Here is a 21,845-nt window from a genome sequence, read left to right on the forward strand (position 1 = left end):
AAAGAATGAACAACAACTTAATGAGAAAGGTAATAAAATCTCATCTTCCTCCTCCTGCACATTCTCAACACAACAGGAAAGACAACAAAGTAGTACCTGGGCAGAGGGCTATAAAGTGGAGTTTTGACATCAGTTGACAGGACATTTGTGGTAGGGAATATGGGATTACTGTAGGGTTAGTATAAATGGCTTGGCCATGTGAGCCGCATGGAAGATGGCAGGATCCCCAAAGACACATTGTACAGCGAGCTCGCCACTGGTATCAGACCCACCGGCCGTCCATGTCTCCGTTATAAAGACGTCTGCAAACGCGACATGAAATCGTGTGACATTGATCACAAGTCGTGGGAGTCAGTTGCCAGCATTCGCCAGAGCTGGCGGGCAGCCATAAAGACAGGGCTAAATTGTGGCGAGTCGAAGAGACTTAGTAGTTGGCAGGAAAAAAGACAGAGGCGCAAGGGGAGAGCCAACTGTGCAACAGCCCCAACAAACAAATTTCTCTGCAGCACCTGTGGAAGAGCCCGTCACTCCAGAATTGGCCTTTATAGCCACTCCAGGCGCTGCTTCACAAACCACTGACCACCTCCAGGCGCGTATCCATTGTCTCTCGAGATAAGGAGGCCCAAAAGAAAGAAGAAAAGAAAGTATAAATGGGTGGTTGTTGGTCGGCACAGACTCGGTGGGTCAAAGGGCCTGTTTCAGTGCTGTATCTCTAAATAAATAAATAAATTTCAAGCAACCATCCTGTGCAATCTCCAGCTCCAACAAGGAACGCTTAATGAAGGAGTGAGGATTACTTCACTTGGCAGCCCTGCAAATGTCACCAATCTGCCTAAAACCATAAGAATTACACCAAGGAATCTATCGTTTGGCCATCACATCTTTCCCATCTCTTCACCTCGATTTAGTCTAAACCCACTCCTTCTATATCTCTACTTTTCACTTGTTTAATAATTCATTACAAATTAAGTATTCAACCCAGAATCCTATTTGCCTCTTTGTAGCCTTTTCAATCTGCATTACCAGTTTTTAAGATCTACACTTGCACCTTAGAGCTCAGTTTCTCCATTCTAGTTAAGAACCTTACCATTTTTTAAGTTGTTCCTTTTACTATTGCACCAAAATGTACTACTTCACATTTCTTTGCACTGAACTCCGTCTGCTACGTAACTGTAAACTTGGCTAATCTATGTCCTACAAATCTTCTTCACAGATTGTCACACTTGCTGATTTGGTATTAACAAACTTTAATACCCTTCCTTTAACGCCCCTGTCCAAGTCATTTATATAAATAGAAAATAAAGAGGTCCTAGTACAGATCCCTAGGATACCAGTATCTACATTCTGTCAATCTTAAAAACATTCATTTAAGCTTAGCTTTCTGTCACCTAGCCATCTCACTCTTCATGTGGCTGTGGCATGAGAGGAATATGTTCCTAATATAAAAAGTTTGCGACAGAAAAATGGTTAGGATGGCCAACGGTGAAGAAACTGTGATTTAGGAGCATGTAGACTGTTTAGCAGATTGAAAAAATGTCAGATGAAATTTGAGAGAGATATGCAAGGTAATTCATTCTTCCTCCCAAAATGTGAGAAATATACTGAGTACAGATACCTTGAAGTTCTAAAGTTCTAAAATGCACATCTTTAAATGTAGAACAAGTTGTGAAAAAAGCATACGAGATTTTCGGTTTTATTAAGAGGACCATAGATTACAATAATGAAAAGCAATGCTAAAGTAATTTAGTCATTTGGTAGTACAGAACTTGAGTATTGCTGAAAATAGAGACATGTTGTCGAAGCTTTTCGCCTTGCACTCATCATGACAATCCGCAACAACCAATATAAGGGAGAACAATGACTTTATACTGCATGAGGAGATAGTGCTGATTGGTTGGCAAGTGAACTCTGATTGGTAGAGGCGTTACCAGGGAGAATGCACCACTTTACAATGACTAATAGTTAACTGCCAAGCTTGTTTGAAATTTAAACCAGGCAGCTTGACTCTGATTGGTCAAGGCATTGCCCTGAGGAATGAAGCAGTGAATGGCTGTCACTTATTTTGTTTAGCTGGAACAGGCGCAATATTTGTACATGTTCTTTCTGTCTGCAAAGAACAGGGCCCTGCGTATTAATATATGTAGCTTCCAGTACGCGCAAATGTGCCACACTGCGAGCCCTACTGAATCTTAAATTGGTTATCAGCATATTTCTTAACACACTGAGGATTACTTAGCAAATGTTGTCCAATCGCAGAATCACATCTAATGTTGGACACTGAGATTTCAGTTTTGCAAGAACGGGCTGGTTGGGTACGGCCTGTACCTTGCCTGTTGCAAACAGCGGAAGGGACATGTCATTTGATACAATCTGCCAGTCTTTGGGACGTACGGCCTATATACCTAGCATCACACTGGCATTGAAATTCATATATCATATTACTCATTTGTGTGACAGGCAGGACATCTTTTTGGCTCGACGGCAGCATCCGGTTGGTAGTGAACACCACATGTGTTGCTAAGGCATATTATGCAACTTATGAACGGGCCTAAGGCTGTCATTTTCGGCCCTGAAAAGTGCCCAGTTTACCTCAAATTATCCTGGAAGGGTAATGTATCCCAAAACATTTGAACAACAGGTGAAGCTAGCTGTTTCACGCTGCTACTATGCAGTAGCAAAAAGTATGATGTTCGCCACTAACAGGATGCTGCCGTGAGCCAAAATGATGTTCTGCCAATCACACAATTGAGTAATGTGATATACGAATTTCAATGCCAGTGTGATGCTAGGTATGCAGGCCGTACGTCCCAAAGTCTGGTGGATAGTATCGAACAGCAGGTCCCTTCCACTGTTCGCAATGGGCAAGGTACAGGCCGTACCATGCTTGCAAAACTCAAAACAGTGTCCAACATTAGATGTGATTCTGCGATTGGACAACATTTGCTAAATAATCCTCAGTGTGTTAAGAATTATGCTGATAACCAGTTTAAGATTATCAGTAGGGCTCGTAGAGTGGCGCAATTGCCTGTACTGGAAGCTACACATATTAATACACAGGGCCCTGTTCTTCGCAGACAGAAAGAACGTGTACAAACATTGCGCCTGTTCCAGCTAAACAAAATAAGTGACAGCCATTCACTTATTCATTCCTCAGGGCAATGCCTTGACCTATCAGAGTCAAGCTGCCTGGTTTAAATTTCAAACAAGCTTGGCAGTTAACGTTCAGTCACCGTAAACTGGTGCATTCTCCATGGCAAGAGTCTACTTGAGTTCACTTGTGAACCAATCAGCACTCCTTTCTCAGACAGTATAAAGTCTTTTCCCTTACATTGGAATTCTTGAGGATTGTCCTGATGAGTGCAAGATGAAAAGCTTCGACAACATGTCTCTATTTTCAGCAATACTAAAATCATTAGTTAGGCTGCAATTAGAAATTTGCATCCAGTTTTGGATGTCAAGATACTATGGGGCTCTTTTCCAAATATACAGAGGTTCAGGAGTTGAGGACTAATCTAGGCTGACACTTCAGTGCAGTAAGCTGGGCAGTCCTGCAATATCAGAGGTGCTGTCTTTCAGCTGAGATGTTCAACTAGACAAAAAAGGTGCCATGACATTAGATAAAATACTAGAAAGAAATGAAGTAAGGACAGCTTCCACGGATTCACAAAAGACAAGTCCAAGCTGACAAAGGTTCTTTCAGGAACTAACCATATTGGCAGAGGAAATGTAATGCATGCTGTCTTTATATGGCTTTTCAATGGACAGTTGACAAGATGAATACATTTGTTGATAAAATAAAAGCACATGCTATTAAAAGAGGGCTGACATTGTGGATACTCTCCCTCTGTTGTCTGAGCAATGTTTTGCCAGACAGGTCAGCACTGGAACCATTTTGTTTTTAACTATATACTACACAGAAATATATAATTTTTATGAAAACTTTTCTAAATTTTTAAATACATCTACCTAGGTACTTAATTCTTATACATTTTATTACAATATGGATTTTATTTTAACCTCGGTCTCAACTGGAACAAAATTTAAATGTTTTAAAATTAGTGCATTTTGCTTAATCCTGTAGTTAACAAATCCTTATTTGTGTGGTTGTGATAACAGAATTTTTAAGAACAAATTAATATGGGGACATTTAAGATGAAATAATTAATCAATCATGTATTGCTAACAAGCTAGCTTCACAGCTGCAGAGACAGCTCATCAGTAATGACTTCATAGCTTTAGAGCTTCTGCAGACCGCTTATCAGAAATTCATAGTAGCCTATTCAGTGTTGCAGGGAGGGACAGTTTATCAGAATAAGCTTCGTAGCTGTAGGGATGCACAGACAGCTTAACAGTAAAAATAGACTAACCAGCTAAGGCTAGTAGGACAGCTGCAGATATTGAAGACTAACCCTTTGTCTGACAAATCAGCCCGACATTCCCATGAGATAGGGGAATAAGAAACTGCTTGAGGGAGAGGTGACAAGGCAGTGCCCCAATCAGACCGTAACACCAAGAAACTGCAGAGTTTGTAAACCAATTGGGAACATAAAGGGGGTGTCACTGATTTGTAAGAAGAACTATAAGAAAGGCTTGAATTCCCTCCTCCAGCACGGAGGAAGAGGGAGGAAAGCCCAGGTGTTGTTGTTGTACGCTTTGCTGATGATGTAACCACTAAGTACTTCAATAAAGTTTCTTAAAGCTACAGTCGGACTTCGTCTCTTTTTGGTGGAACCAATGAGAACAGGAAAATTGAGATCCAACAACTTGGCGTAGTCGGCAGGATCGCTGGAGGATAGAGACCAAAACACTGGACATCGGACTGTTATCGGGCTCCAGAGGTAAGGACTCCTTGTTTTAAAAGTCCTTGGCCGTTGTCTAAGCTCGGTACTCCACCACGCGATCCCGAACCTTTTTCAGTAACTCGAGTCCATTCGGGGGGAGTACGAAGGACGGAAACCTCATATTTAGGCACCTGTTTCGGTGGTATTGGGCGTAATACCGGCCCAAGGGCTTTGACGGAAGCTCCATCGGCTTGAGTTTATCTGTAGAAATATCTGGTTATACCGACCCTACGACATTGATAAAATGACCAACGAAGACAACCGACAGTTACCAACTACTGTCAAAGGTGGGTGGGCCCCACCTGACGTTCCCGAAGATGAAATACTTCGGCAGTTAAAAGAATATGTAGAGCAACGGTTTAATTTGGCTAAAGCATACACAGACATTGGGCAAAAATATGGTACCACAATGGGACAGTGGTCCCTTGATGATAGAGAGTGTGTCTGGGGGAAAACAACCCGTTTAAAGGATAAAGAACGGACCCAACGGTCCCTAGTCGTCATGGGACAGATTCAACAGCGTAATGAAATTACCCAACAAGCTCAACGCAACCGCGACCTAAATAATGCGAAGGACCAATTAAAGGCGGTCTACGAACAATTGGAAAAGGAAAAGTGTAAAGTAGAACGGCTAGAAGCTGCCTATAAAAAGCTAGAAATTGGAAATAAAGAACTTAAAAGACAATTACAGGACGAACGAGCGATCCAACCGCTTTACGGACCCCCCCAACCACCGCCACTGACTAACATATATCCGAGTTTGGAGACGTTACAAAAAGAACAACACCTACTGCAACTGCGTGATGCAGGTCTACCGGAGGACGAATCCTCCATGGAAGAAAGTGATACTGATGATGGTGTGCGACTAGCTCCCCTCAAACAGAAACGCATTAAGGTAAAGCAGGAAAAGAAGATTGTGGACGGTAACGAGGTCACAACGGCCCAGCACAACACCTACAATAAAAGCAAAATACTGCGGATGCTGGAAATCTGAAACAAAAACAAGAAATGCTGGATTCACTCAGCAGGTCTGGCAGCATCTGTGGAAAGAGAAGCAGAGTTAACGTTTCGGGTCAGTGACCCTTCTTCGGAACTGACAAATATTAGAAAAGTCACAGATTATAAACAAGTGAGGTGGGGGTTGGGCAAGAGATAACAAAGGAGAAGGTGCAGATTGGACCAGGCCACATAGCTGACCAAAAGGTCACGGAGCAAAGGCAACACCTACTGGTCGCATATCCTGGCAGATCCTGAGAAGATTGATAAGTGGTCCAAAGAATTGCCTGACCCAAAGAAAGGGGGTCAGAAGACGTGGGAACAACTGGAACGTCTGAAGGGAATTTACCACCTCCACCCGTGGGATGGGGTACAGATTCTGACTGTGATGGTGCCCGGGAGAGCAACGAAAAAACTGAACAGAGAGGTCAAAGCTGCTTTGGGCGAGGACGAACAGAAACTAGATGTCGGAGGGATTGCGATTAGCCAGTGGTTGCAAGCATTCTGTCCTGCAAAGACGGATTGGAATAAAATCACAGCCTGTCAGCAAAAAGGTACCGAAGAAGTACGGGAGTACGAAGAGAGATTTCGATCTGTTTGGCTGGAACACTCGGGGATAGGAGCCATTGCTCCAGAGGATCTGGACGATATCAGTTTTTTGCCCTTGAAGTCTGCCTTTATTACCGGACTAAAACCAGAGTTATTCAAGATGTTGAAGGTAACCTTACCAGAGTGGGAAGGCACAGGAGTAAGTTATGCGCAGTTAATTGATCGATGCAGTCAGCTGAACAGGGACATAGGAGCAAAACTCCGAGTTATGCAGACAGGTCAGATACCAAAAGAGCCTGACAAAGGGCGAGGTCAGCGATCCAGCAAATGTTACTGTTGTGGGAAGGAAGGCCATTGGGCGAAGACGTGTAAAGCGAAAGGACGAGGCAGAGGACACCCAGGACATAACCCGGAACCCAAACCAGGTCCATCTCAAGATGATAACGAAATCTTAGAGAAGCTTAAACAGTTTATTCAGTTAACACCCCATCAAAGAAGGAGTTATCATCTTTCCTTAGTGTGACAAAAAACTAGAGGAGCCTCCCCTCACCGTTTCGGTGCCTCTCCAGGCGCTATTGAAGGATATAAAAGATGGATCGTATATAACTGCGAGGGTGGGCGACCAAGACACTGACTTTTTATTGGATACCGGAGCCGAATTAACATGCATACCCCAAAAATACGGAAACTCCCTTCTAATGGACGGCAAGACTAAAACAGCTCACGGAGCAGGGGGCAATAAGTTAGTAATCAGAAAGACTCAGCCCGTACGTATTAGTTTTGGTCCGCACGAACTGATAACACCAATTTGGATAGGTCCGGTGGACCAAGCCTTTCTCGGTATGGACATTCTTACCCAACTGGACTCTTCGTTACATTTTAAAGGCGGTCAGGTAATTTGGTCTATCAGAAGCTTGAAGAAAGAGGAGCTAAGGGAACACCCAATATGGGCCCAGGATAAGAACGATAGTGGGCTACTTCAAATGGCAACATTTACAGGATCTGCTCCGTCCTGTACCAAACAATATCCCATTAGTCTAACCTCCGTTGCGGGAATCCTACCCATAATCGAACAGTTAGAAGAGCGAGGCGTGCTAGTTAAAACACACAGTCCGTCCAACAGCCCTGTGTGGCCAGTGCTGAAACCAAACGGGACTTGGAGGCTTACTGTAGACTATAGGAAAGCCAACCAGTGTATTGACCAAAAGGCCCCTTTGGTAGCTGACCCCTCTACGATATTCAATGCCCTGAAGCCGGAACAGGAATGGTTTTCTGTTATCGATATGGCCAACGGATTCTGGTCGGTGCCACTGGCACCCGAGGTCCAACCGTGGTTTGCCTTTACTGTACAACAGCAACAGTACACATGGACACGATTGCCACAGGGTTTCCACAACAGCCCTACGGTATTTCATATGGCCCTACAAAACCATTTGAGGGAGTTACCTTCCATGTACTCCACGGTCATCCAGTACGTGGACGATATTCTGCTGGCCTCTGAAGAAGAAGAACAGCACGAACAAGATCTACGTACCCTATTAGACCACCTTCATCAGAGAGGACACAAAGCCAGTATCGACAAAGCACAAATAACTCAAGGGGAGGTTGTGTACCTGGGACAAAAGATTTCGAAGGGAAAGAGAGAACTCACCCAGGACAGGACTGCCGCTATTCGAGCTGCCAAACAGCCAACTACTATTCAAGAACTTAGGTCTTTTTTGGGTTTGTGTAACTTCAACAGAAATTGGATCGACTCCTACACACAGCTGGCTCAACCGTTAACTGATCTCTTGAAGGGAAAGCGAGCCTCTAAAGAATCAGTGACTCTAACCAAAGAACAACAAGAAGCTTTTGAAAATTTAAAGAGGGCTCTGTGCTCGGCGACAGCCCTGGGAATCCCCGGCAATGGGAAACCGTTCACCCTGTTTGTACACGAAAAAGAGGGATATATGACTGCCATACTAACGCAGGAGCACGGGGACAAACAGAGACCTATTGGATACTATTAGAAAAAACTGGAGACTGTCACCCTAGGATGGGGCAGTTGTTTAAGAGCTATGGAAGCTACATGTCAAGCAGTAATGGCTACTGCAGGTCTGGTGTTAGATCAAAAGTTAACCGTTAAGTGTCCGCACACAGTCCACACTTTGCTATCCATGAACAGAGTATCCCAAGTGACTGCAGCTAGATGGACCCGACGGACAACAGTCCTAGAGGCTACTAATCTCCACATCATCCGGGCCAGCCCGGTAAATCCAGCAACTATGCTCCCGTGCTCTGAGGAGATAGAGGAGGAAGAACATGATTGTGTAGAGATTATGGAGGAAATAGAGGAGACAGCCCTAGCAGCAGAAGAAGCATTGCTCAACCCAGATTTAATCCTATTCACAGATAGATCCTCCTTTGTTGACAACGGTATACGGAAAGCAGGATGGGCAGTTACTACTCAACATGAAGTTGTGAAAGTGGGATGCCTGCCTCCAGGAACGTCGGCCCAACAAGCCGAACTGCGAGCCCTGTCGGAAGCATGTCGAATAGCAGAAGGAAAAACAGCTAATATCTACACAGACTCACGGTATGTTTTTGGAGTCGCTCACGACTTTGGTCAGTTGTGGCGTAAAAGAGGATTTCTCACCGCAGCTGGTACACCTATTCGAAATGGGAAAGAAGTTCGAGACTTGCTAGAGGCGATGCAATTGCCACAAAAGGTATCTATTTTAAAATGTAAAGCCCATACGAAAGACAGCACTATAGAAGCAAAAGGGAATGCCCTAGCCGACAAGGCTGCCAAGGAAGCCGCCTCGCAGGGTGATCCCCCGGACGCACGGACGCAAATATGTGAACTGAACGCATCCCGTCTGACACAAGACCTACAAGTGATGCAGAGTGAATGTTCCAAAGATGAAAAATGGACCTGGATGGAAGCAGGGATTAAGTTATGTGACGATGACATCTGGAGGCAAAGGGACACCGAGAAACCTGTCGCACCACAGGCGCTGATGCCCTTTTCAGCCCAACAAATTCACTCCTGGGGACACCTGGCCCCGCAACAGATGACTGCACGGTTCCAGAAAAGCTGGTGGGGTCGAGGGTTTAAAAAACACGCACAGCTGTGTAGTCTGTCAGAAAAACAATCCAGGACCCACCACCACAATAATGCCTCAACTAAGAGCCCCTGCTCCAGAAGTAACAGGAAGACCCATGTCTTTACCGGAACAATTGACCTACATAAAGCGCATTGTCACTTGATGAGTGACGCTTTACTAGAATATTGCAAGAACTTAACAAATGCTGTCAGTTCTGCGTCCCCACAGGTATCGGCAGCTTGGGGTGACCCACCAGAAGGAGGGCATGACATCGTCCCGGGAATCTGGGTCTACGTGAAGAAAATACACAAAGAACCTTTGGGCGCCAAGTGGGAGGGACCTCTCCAAGTGCTACTGACCACCCAGTCAGCAGTTAAAGTCGAAGGAAAGAAAGCCTGGATACATGCCTCTCACCTAAAACGAGCGACCCATGATTAAACGCTGAATTATTATTTGCTGCCATGTTTAAAATTTGTATTATCTTCTTTGCATGTATTTTAATTAGTTGCTCATTTTTGTCTAACCAAACCTGTCCACATGGGGAAACTAATCGAGTGTCCAGAGAATGACATGTTAACTCTTTCCTTTACATGACCTATACTTATGCCAAAGAAGCTAACCTCTCCCACTGTTGGATATGTGCACACGTGCCTATCCACTCCAGGGGAGGCATCCCCTTACGTCCCATTCCGTTTAATGCATCAGAGTCGGCGGAATGGATTGCAAGAGGGTCTCGTAACAGACGAGCCTTCATGGGGTGGTACCGGCCCCATTACAATCGGACCCGAGAACCTCCGTTTTTGGTCCTTACTAACACCTCAGGCGTGGGAAGACCACAGGGATTCATATGCCTGGTAAGAGACCAAAAGGGTGGACGAAAAATGGGACGAAGTAACTGCTCCTACTATTTGAATGTAACTCCAGGAGCTAAATCTATTCTCCTGCGGGACCTTGAAGAACAAAAGGATCGGGACGCCACCTGGCGGGTGGACCCCGAAACAGCTAGAAATCCCATTGCCTACAACGGTACTTATTTTATTTGCGGCAACAAAGCCTATCCCTGATTACTTAAATTCTGGACAGAATCATGTTACTTACCTTATGTCCATCATTTGACCTCCCTGTATAAGCCACCTCAGGGACAAAGAAAGAAACGAGCTATCACAGAGTCTGAGAGATTTTACTCAATCATGTTCCCGTGGTACGGGACCAGCAAGTTAGCCAGGGAATCCATCAATGTCGCTTCGGTCCTAGAAAAAGTGGCCAATGACACCGCCGAAGCCCTTGATAAAATAAATGCAGAAACGGTAGCTATCCGCACCGTAGCACTCCAAAACCGAATGGCCTTAGATTTTGTCCTAGCAGAAAAGGGGGGTACATGTGCCCTGATAGGACCCGAGTGCTGGACCTACATTCCAGATCTTATTTCTAGTTATAGTTGTAATTCTGTATTTGATGTTTTTGCTTATTAAGTACTGTTGTAAACAAGTAACTGAAGCCCCTGCAAAACTTATGATTTTACAGAGTTCTCGTGGGCCCCTTCTGTGGCACAAGCAGGCAACGTATTGAATGTGACTCCTCCGGGTGTTGAAGGCTGTTTCTAAACAAGTAGAGACCATCAAAGGCACCTAGGTGGGATCAAGGAAATGATTCTTAAAAGTGTTTTGAAGAATCAAAGGGGGTGACTGTGAGAACAGAATTTTTAAGAACAAATTAATATGGGAACATTTAAGATGAAATAATTAATCAATCATGTATTGCTAACAAGCTAGCTTCACAGCTGCAGAGACAGCTCATCAGTAATGACTTCATAGCTTTAGAGCTTCTGCAGACCGCTTATCAGAAATTCATAGTAGCCTATTCAGTGTTGCAGGGAGGGACAGTTTATCAGAATAAGCTTCATAGCTGTAGGGATGCACAGACAGCTTATCAGTAGAAATAGACTAACCAGCTAAGGCTAGTAGGACAGCTGCAGATATTGAAGACTAACCCTTTGTATGACAAATCAGCCCGACATTCCCATGAGAATAAGAAACTGCTTGAGGGAGAGGTGACAAGGCAGTGCCCCAATCAGACCGTAACACCAAGAAACTGCAGAGTTTGTAAACCAATTGGGAACATAAAGGGGGTGTCACTGATTTGTAAGAAGAACTATAAGAAAGGCTTGAATTCCCTCCTCCAGCACGGAGGAAGAGGGAGGAAAGCCCAGGTGTTGTTGTTGTACGCTTTGCTGATGATGTAACCACTAAGTACTTCAATAAAGTTTCTTAAAACTACAGTCGGACTTCGTCTCTTTTTGGTGGAACCAATGAGAACAGGAAAATTGAGATCCAACAGTGGTCAAAGGGATTTTGGGAAAAAAACTTGAACAATGATTGGTTCCAGGTCTGTTTTACTTCAAGTAATTTTTGTTGCTTTTCTTAGCTACTGAGTTGTGGTTTTCAAATGTGAAACTTGACTGAATCAAAATGTGCAAGACTGAAGTGAAATATCAGAGGTCCACAGTATCAAAACCACACATAGGGCATCAGTGGTGGAGAGATTGGATGTTTAACACAGTGGCAGATGAGGTCATCAAGTGGTTTGCTCTGTCCTGGAATGGTATCAAGCTCTTTTGTATTGTTGCAGCTGCACTTATCCAAGTCATGATGAGCCTTCTATCCCACTACTAACTTGGGCCCAGTAGATGGCAATAAGCCAAGCATCACAGCCTTTGCCCTGTCTTTATAGCCACATTATATATGACTGCTCGTTAAGCTGCTGGTCAGTAATGACCCCAAGGATTTTGATAGTTGGGTGGCTCAGTGATAGTACTGCTGCTGAAGGTCAGGGAGGGGCAATTGGTTCTATCATTGGACAATATCCAGGCTTGGGCTGATAAGTGGCAAGTAACTTTCGCGCCACACAAGTGCCAGGCAATGACCATCTCCAACAAGAGAGAATCTAACCATCTCCCCATGACATTCAATAGCATTACCATTGCTGAATCCCCCACTATCAACATCCTAGGGGCTACCATTGACCAGAAATTGAACTGGAGTAGCCATATAAAAATACCGTGGCTACAAGAGCAGGTCAGAGGCTAGGAATCCTGCGGCGAGTAACTCACCTCCTGACTCCCCAAAGCCTGTCCACCATCTACAAGGCACAAGTCAGGAGTGTGATGGAATACTCTCCACTTGCCTGGATGGGTGCAGCTCCAACAACACTCAAGAAGCTCGACACCATCCAGGACAAAGCATCCCGCTTGATTGGCACCCCATCTACAAACATTCACTCCCTCCACCATCGACGCACAGTGGCAGCAGTGTGTACTATCTACAAGATGCACTGCAACAACACACCCAGGCTCCTTAGACAGCACCTTCCAAACCCGCGACCTCTATCAACTAGAAGGACAAGGACAGCAAAAGCATGGGAACACCACCTCCTGCAAGTTCCCCTCCATGTCACACACCATCCTGACTTGGAATTATATCGCCATTCCTTCACTGTCGCTGGGTCAAAATCCTGGAACTCCCTTCCTAACAGCACTGTGGGTGTACCTACCCCACATGGGCTTCAGCGGTTCAAGAAGGCAGCTCACCACCACCTTCTCAAGGGCAATTAGGGATGGGCAATAAATTCAGGCCTGGCCAGCGACGCCCACATCCCATGAATGAAAAAAAAAAATCATCCTTGAAGATGGTCATTGCCTAGAACTTGGGTGGTGCAAATCACATCTGAACCATTGCTACCCTAGAAATTCTAATAGTTAAAAGTAGAAAGGCATTTAATTCCCCAATTTTTCCACTCTCCCATTCCTTGCCTTACATGTGAAGATGAAACCACAAAAAATTACATCTAGAAAAGCACACAAACTCTATCATGTTACAGAATACATTCACTTCTCTGTGTATTGGACTTACCATTTCTTTTGCAGGCAATTTCTTAATAAACTGACAGTGATGTTGATAAATGAAAGAGGGTAGAACTAAAATTCAGAGCCACCAGATATCAAGGGGTTTAAAGGAGAGGATAAAGGAAAAAAAAAAGGGAAGCTTATGACACATACCAGTGCTCATTACTGCAGTAAACCTAGATGAGTTTAAAGAGCGTAGGGGTGATATTTAAAAGGAAGTTACGAAAGCAAAGAGAGGGCATGAAAAAATATTGCCAATTAAAATCAAAGAAAACCCAGCTTTTTAATAAATACATAAAGAGCAAGAGGATAACTAATGAAAGAGTAGGGCCTATTAGGAACCGTAAGTGTAAGCTGTGCATGGATGTGGAAGCAGTGTGTATCGTTTTTAATGAATACTTTGCGTCTGTTTTCACAAAAGAGAGGGATGATACTGACATTGCAATCAGGGAGGAGGAGTGTGAAATATTAAATTAAACTAAAATAGTGAGAGATGAAGTATAAAGAGCTAACATTTTTGAAAGTGATAAATCCCCATGCCCAGATGAAATGTATCCTAGGCTGTTAAGGGAAGCAAGGAAAGTAATAGTGGAGGCTCTGACAATCATTTTCCAATCCTCTCTGGCTACAGGTGTGGCGCCAGAGGACTGGACAGTTAAAGTTATACCATTGCTTAAAAAAGGGAGCAAGGGATAGACCGTGTAACTACAGGATAGTCAGCCTAACCTTGGTGGTGGGAAAATTATTGGAAAAAATTCTGAGGGACAGGATAAATTTTCATTCAGAAAGGCACAGATTAATCAAAGACAGTCAGCACAGATTTGTTAAGGGAAGGTCGTGTCTGACCAGTATGATTGAATTTTTTGAGGATGTAACAAGGAAGGTCGATCAGGATTTTGCATTTGATGTAGTCTACATGGATTTTAGCAAGACCTTTTATTGACAAGGTCCCACATGGCAAACTGGTCACGAAGGCAAAAGCCTATGGGATCCAAGACAAAGTGGCAAGTTGGATCCAAAACTGGTTCAAAAGGCAGGAAGCAAAGGGTGATGGGTGTTTTTGTGACTGGAAGACTGTTTCCAGTGGGGATCAGCAGGGCTCAGCACTAGGTTCTTTGCTTTTTGTGGTATATATCAATAATTTGGACTTGAATGTAGGGGTATGATTAAGAAGTTTGCAGACGATACAAAATTGACTGTGTAGTTCATAATAAAGAAGAAAGCTGTAGACTGCAGGAAGATAATCGATGAACTAGTCAGGTGGACAGAAAAGTGGCAAATGGAGTAAAATCTAGAGAAGTGAGAAAGCTAACAAGGCATGGGAATACACAACAAATGGCAGGATTCTGACAAGTGTAGACGACCTTGGAATGCATGTTCACAGATCCCTGAAAGTAACTGGACAAGTAGATAAGGTGTTCAAGAAGACAACTGGGATACTTGTCAAGGCGTAGAATACAAGAGCTGGGAGGTTATGCTGGAACTGGATAAAATACTACTTAGGCCACAGCTGGAGAACGGCATGCAGTCCTGGTCACTGCACTATAGGAAGGATGTGACTGCACTAGAAGGGGTTCAGAGGAGATTTATGAGGATGTTAACTGAAATTCTCCAGAACAGGCATCAGGAAAAATTGGATAGGCTAGCATCGTTTTCTTTGGAACAGAGGCGGCTGAAGGGAGGCCTAACTCAAGTGTATAAAATTGAGGGGTGTTGATAGAATGGATAGAAAGGCCCTATTCCCCTTAGTTGAGGGGTCTATAACCAGGGGGTATAGATTTAAGGCAAGAGGTAGAAGGTTTAGAGGGGATTTGAGGGTGGTGGGGATCTGGAACTCTCTGTTTGAAAGGGAGGTAGAGGCAGAAACCCTCATGACATGTAAACAGTACTTGGATATGCACATGAAGTGTAGTAACCTATAAGGCTACAGACCAAGAGCTGGAAACAGCTGGAAACAGCTGGGATTAGGCAGGATGGCTACTTGCTGAATGGCGACCTTCCATGCTGTAAATTTCTAATGATTCTGTGATTAATCATGACCAGTAAATTCCATTTTGTGATTTGGGGAACGGGAGCTAGAATTGGGGATCTTGCCTCTCAAGCCTTCTGTCTCTTCGACCTAGAACGGTATATTTAAAAATAAGATCTGCTACAAAATATCTATGAGTGCACCACTTGGGAAATCAGCTGATGTCAATCCATATGCCAATAAGTTTGTGCAGGTGCTTAAATTTCTCAGCTTCCACTCGACTACATTTGGTGCCAACAGTGACAGGTAATGCTCTGCTGGCTGTGTAACAGAACAGTCAGAAGTGACAATACAAAGCTGAGTAGGACAGTAAGTTGTGAGGGGGACACAAAGAGACTGCAAAGGGATATAGACAAGTTAAGCAAGTAGACAATAAAGTGGCAGATGGAATAAGTTAGAAAATTTGAGGTTATTCACTTTGGTAGGAAGAATAGAAAAGCAGAATTTTTTTAAATGGTGAGAATCTTTTAAATATTGATGCTCAGGAGAGATTTCGGTGCCCTCACACAAGAAACACAGAAAGTTAGCATGCAGATACAGCAAGCAATTAGGAAAGCAAATGGCATGTTGGCCTTTATTACAAGGGGTCTGGAGTACAGGCATAAAGAAGTCTTGCTACATTTGTACAGGGGTTTGCTAAGACCAGACCTGTAGCACTGCACAGTTTTGGTCTCCTTATCATGCTACCACATGAAGTAATTGAAGTGAATAGTATAGATGCCTTTAAAGGGAGGCTAGCCAAGCATATGAGGGAGAAGGGAATAAAGGGTTATGCTGATAGAATTAGACAAGGAAAGACAGGAAGAGGCTCGAGTGGAGCATAAACAGCGGCATGGAGAAGCTGGGCTGAATGGCCTGTTTCTGTACTGTATATCCTATACAATCTAAGGAAGGATATACTTGCCTTGGAGTCAGTGCAGCAAAGGTTCACTAGATTGATTCCTGGAATGACAGCGTTGTTCTATGATGAGATGTTGAGAAGATTGGGCCTATATGCTCTGGAGTTTAGAAGAATGAGAGGTGATCTCAATGAAACTTATAAGATTCTGAGAGGACTTGACAGCGTAGATGCTGAGAGGTTGCTTCACCTGGCTGGAGAATCTAGAACTATAGGGCATAGTCTCAGGATAAAAGGCTGATCATTTAAGACCGAGATGAGGAGGAAGTTCTTCACGCAGAGAGTTGTGAACTTTGGAATTCTCTACCCCAGAGGGCTATGGATGCTCAGTCATTGAGTATATTCAAGGCTGCGATAGATAGATTTTTGGATTCTAGAGGAATAGAGGAGTATGGGAATCGGGCAAAAAAGTGGAATAGAGGTCGAAGATCAGCCATGATCTTGTGGAATAATGGAGCAGGCTCGAGAAGCCATATGGCCTACCCCTGCTCCTTATGTTTTTATGCCCTTAGAAAAGTTTACCTGTATAATTGCTACCATCTGGTTGCCTAAAGTGACTTCTATTGAAAATGTTGAAATCACCTTTTATTTCAGTAGTGTTGCATGTCAAGCACTGCAACTCATTTGAAGAATAAATAACTAGACTCATTTGGAAACCAAGTCATATTGAAGTTTCAGAAACCTATAAATGAGGAACTGTTAAACAAGGTTGCTTTTTTTCATAAAATGCAAATACTGGCTGCTAGGAAAATATACATAATCTGCTAAATTTACCTGTCGTGGTTGTTCTGTTACTCTCTGCAGCTCTGATTTTACTTTGTTGTCAGGGTGATCTGTTACCTTAGTTACTGGTTGCTTGAAAATGGATGCAGTCTGTCTTATTGGCAGGGTTGTGTTCAAATCTAGTTTGCCCTGCAAGTTTAAAAAGCAAAATAAATGGTTAAAATAGGATTGCTGTTCGCTCTTCATACAAAATAAATTCCCTGTGCAGGATTTCAGACTCGTGTTTAATAGAGAGGGCAGTGCTCTTCCCTTGGGTACCAGTAATGCCACTAACAGGTTGATGGGGTGCATGATAAGTAAGTCAGCTCTCCAGTCTTTTTTTTCCTTAGGAGGAAGTCAATCAGTTTTGTTATCATCCTCCCAAGGTGGAATCAGCAAACATTAGGCATTCAGTGTGCTCAAGAAGAATCATTCCACTCTACGACAATGCCATAATAAATAGGAATGTTTCAATGGCAATCTACTCGTTGAACTCATTCTCCTTGGGGTCTGCAAGAGTTACAGTTCTCACAAGAAACCTTAAGGGCTGCAGAAATGCCGTAGGACCACGATTAAAAACACTTACCTTTGAAAAGACAAAGTCACTAAACTTTATATTAACCTGCTGTACCATTTCAGTTTGATTCCAGAGATGGAAGACTTGTCTTATGAAGAGAGATTGAGCAGTTTAGGCCTTTACTCTCTGGAGTTTGGAAGAATGAGAGGAGATCTAATTGAGGTATATAAGATGATTAAGGGGATTGACAAAGGAGACATAGAGAGGATGTTTCCTCTTGTGGGGCAATCTAGAACGAGAGGTCATAGTTTTAGGATAAGGGGTGGCAGATTTAAAAGAGAGATGAGGAGAAATTACTTCTCTCAAAGGGTCGTGAATCTGTGGAATTCACCAGCCCACAGTGCGGTGGATGCCGGGACACTGGGTAAATTTGAGGAGATAAACAGATTTTTAATTAGAAATGGGTTGAAGGGTTATGGAGAACGGGCAGGAAAGTGGAGTTGAGGCCAAGAGGAGATCAGCCATGATCGTATTGAATGGAGGAGCAGGCTCGAGGGGCTGTATTGCCTCCTCCTGGTCCTAGTTCTTATGTACCAAAACCCCCTGTAACTTTAATAAAAACAGGAACTGCTGGAAATACTCAGCAGATCAGGCAGCATCTGTGGAGAGAGAAGCAGAGTTAATGTTTCAGGTCTGTGATCTTTCATCAGAACTGGCAAAGGTTAGAAAAGAATTAAGTTTTAAGCAAGTGAAGTGGGGCGGGGAAGGGTGGTTGGTGAGGAAGAAAACAAAAGGGAAGGTGCATGATAGGGCAGGAGAGATTAAATAACAAAGCTGTCATGGACAAAGGCAAAGAGTGTGTTAATGCTTGTGGTGAAAGGCAAAGCCTTAGTCCCTGTAACTTTCCCTGAACTATAAGGCTAGTATACAATTCTACATAACAAAAATACACATGGAGATCATCTTTATACAAAAGCACTCAATATCAAAGAGACAATAACTTAAGTTGTTCCTTTTAGATTTCCTATCTAACCTAGAAAAATATATTTTTCTATATTATCACGTTATTGCACACAGACAGAACAACTCCATATATTGCTCTGCTCTTTTTCCCTCGTTCCAATTAATTGTGATATGAAAGAGACATTGAAATTTGCCTTGAATGTTCCCATTTGACCATTAAACTTAATGCTCAGTCCCCTGAACTGAAAACTTGTCAGTGGGTCTTAGATCCAGAGCACAGCAAAGGAGAACTTTATGATTTTAAGATATATTGAGACAAAAATAAAATAAATTTAAACTAGTTCACTGAATTATACAGGTCAGGGTGTATAGAATAAATTCAGTTAAACTGAATTAGAAAAAGTGTAAAAAACATAAGCTGTTTTTAGAAAAGTAATTTATCAACATTGGTGCAGTGGTTAGCACTGCAGCCTCACAGCTCCAGGGACCCGGGTTCGATTCTGGGTACTGCCTGTGTGGAGTTTGCAAGTTCTCCCTGTGTCTGCGTGGGTTTTCTCCGGGTGCTCCGGTTTCCTCCCACAAGCCAAAAGACTTGCAGGTTGATAGGTAAATTGGCCATTATAAATTGTCACTAGTATAGGTAGGTGGTAGGGAAATATAGGGACAGGTGGGGATGTTTGGTAGGAATATGGGATTAGTGTAGGATTAGTATAAATGGGTGGTTGATGTTCGGCACAGACTCGGTGGGCCGAAGGGCCTGTTTCAGTGCTGTATCTCTAATCTAATCTAAAAAAAGATATGTTTATATTACTTCATTTGTGAACCAATAAGTCCAATGGTACAGAAGCGCCATCCTGGTTACCTCATCAAAAAAATTCAATCTAATTAGTTAAATACAATTTACCCCTAACAAATCCATGCTGGCTTTCATTAATTAATCCACACGACCAATTTTGTCCCGAATTATCATTTCGAAAAGCCATGAAGATTAAACTGACTGACTGACTGACCTGTAGCCGCTGGGTTTATCCTTACAAACTTTTCTGAACAAGGGTGTAGCATTTGCAATTCTCCAGTCCTCTGGCACCACCTTTGCATCTAAGGAGGATTTGAAGATTATGGCCAATGCCTCAGCAATTTCCACCCTTACTTCCCTCAGTATCCTTGGATGTATCTGATCTGGTCCTGGTGAGCTTTCAACTTCAAGTACAGCCAGCCTTTCCAATACCTCCTCTTTTGCAATTTTTAGCCTATCCAGTGTCTCAACTACCTCCTCTTTCACTACAACTTTGGCAGCATCTTCTTCCTTGGTAAAGATAGATACAAAGTACTCATTTAGTACCTCAGCTATGCCCTTTGCCTCCACGCGTAAATCCCTTTCTGGTCCCTAATCAGCCCTACTCCTCCTTCGACCACCATTTTATTATTTATATGCCTATCAAAGGCTTTTGGATTCTGTTTTATGTTGGCTGCCAGTCTCTTGTCATATTCTCTCTGCACTGCTCTTACTTTTTTTTCACATCCCCTCTGTACTTTCTGGGCTGGATTTTAAGGAGCCCTCGATGTCGGGATCCGTGGCGGGGGGGGGGGGGCCTGAAGATGGCCCCGGATGAGGCCCGCCACTGCTCGGCGACGGAACCACAATCACCATATGCAAAAGAATACAGTTAATAGATTTGCACATACTTATCCTTAATGGCCCACTGTGATCTTCAGCCCAGTGACCGGCACTCCCGTGCCTTCGGATCCCCGTCAGGGGAAACAAGACGCCATACTGGTGGGGAGGTGGGAGGAGGTAGGTTTATCAGCGTGGGGGTGGGGGGGTCAAATAAATGTCATGGGTGTAGGGAATGGTGAGAAGGGTGTACTTTAAACTTTTTGCAGTTTGGGGGGGTGTGGTGGAAGGTCAGATGTTACAGGTTTTGGGGACTGGGAAGGGCAAATAGTTTATTAGTTATTTCGGGGGGGTGGAAGAGGGACAAAAGAATTTTATTTATTTAATTTTATTCTATGTGTCTTTAAATATTTAAAGAAGCCAGTAGGGTTGACAGCCCTATAAAAATGGCGTCAGCGCCTGTGCACAGGCAGCTGATGCCATTGCTGGGGTCAGACAGCCCGCCCCCTCCACGTGATTGGGAGGGGGGGGGAATATCATCCTGCCCTGTCTATTAAAATGAGCTGCCGCACTTGAGATTGTGGTGGCTCTTTAGCGTGCGACCCGCCATATTCAACCTGGTTTCCATTCGTTTTATCACCGTGCCATCTGTCATATACAGATCTCTCTAGGTTTCTCGGTTTTCTCCCTTCGAACCAGTGTCTAATTTACTCCCTTCTCCTGAATTCCATTTACTCAATACAAAAGTCTTAGCTTTTGTCAAAGTAACATTCTAAAACTTCACATAAGGAAATGTAGTTATGCTTTAATTACATGTTCTCTATCTGCTTAAATTTTAATTAAACTACGTTGCTCCCCCTTCCCCCTCTGCCTCTGATTCCCACTCTAACAAAATCCCATTTTAGAAGGACTGTTTCCACATCACTGTGGTGTGCTCTCAGCTTCAACACTAAGTATTCGCAAGAGAAGTCATGAGCAACATGCTCTCTGCAAGCAAAGATAACCTAAGCAAAATCAATGACTGATATAAATGAAACAGGAGCCCCAATCAAGCTCAACACAAATGAGTCCCAGGATAGATGATACTTATCCCACAGTGCTGCTAGAAACTAGCAAGATTTGCAAGGCAATGACGATTATGGAATTTCTTGGAACTGCCTGCAGCTAATTTTGGTCAGGGTTAGTCATGGCCTCGGGAATCTTAAACTGAAATTTGCAGTTTGAAAACCTAGATCCTACAATTCCAGGAACTATTTTCCATGTAAAAAATGGCCAAATAATCTCAAATGTTGACAGGGACATAATTTTAAAACAGTAAAAAGTTAACTTAGGCCTGGTGTTGGATAAAGAAAATATTTCTAAACAGTGATTAATGCATGCGTTAGATCTCCAAGAAACATCAGAGCAGTGAAAATCCTTGAAACTTTTAAGAAACAACTGAATGTTAAAATGGAAAGATTGTGGGATCTTTCTGGGTGGATGAACTCAAATCGCCTTCGTGATCCATAACTCTCTGGGGAACTGAAACCACAAAAAAGCACTAGCAGCCCAATAATACAGAATTCCTCAGAATTAGCAAAAGCTCATTTTAGCAAGGGTTAAGCATTATCTAAGTATTCGTAAAATATAATGTTATTGAAACAGCTACATACATCATTCAAGTTTAAAAACTGTGACAAGCCTGGGGT

At 43.3% G+C, this 21,845-nt stretch overlaps 1 protein-coding gene across 1 annotated transcript in view; it reads right to left on the reverse strand.

Annotated features, from left to right (window-relative positions):
* mbd2 (methyl-CpG binding domain protein 2) overlaps nt 1-21,845 on the reverse strand; it is a 124,292-nt gene that overhangs the window by 77,571 nt on the left and 24,876 nt on the right. Inside the window, exon 3 of the mRNA XM_068030632.1 lies at nt 17,075-17,212. Coding sequence (XP_067886733.1) covers nt 17,075-17,212 — 138 coding nt within the window. The remainder of the gene's footprint in view (nt 1-17,074; nt 17,213-21,845) is intronic.

Source organism: Heterodontus francisci, chromosome 1 (genome assembly GCF_036365525.1).
Source record: "Heterodontus francisci isolate sHetFra1 chromosome 1, sHetFra1.hap1, whole genome shotgun sequence".
NCBI classification, from domain to species: Eukaryota; Metazoa; Chordata; class Chondrichthyes; order Heterodontiformes; family Heterodontidae; genus Heterodontus; species Heterodontus francisci.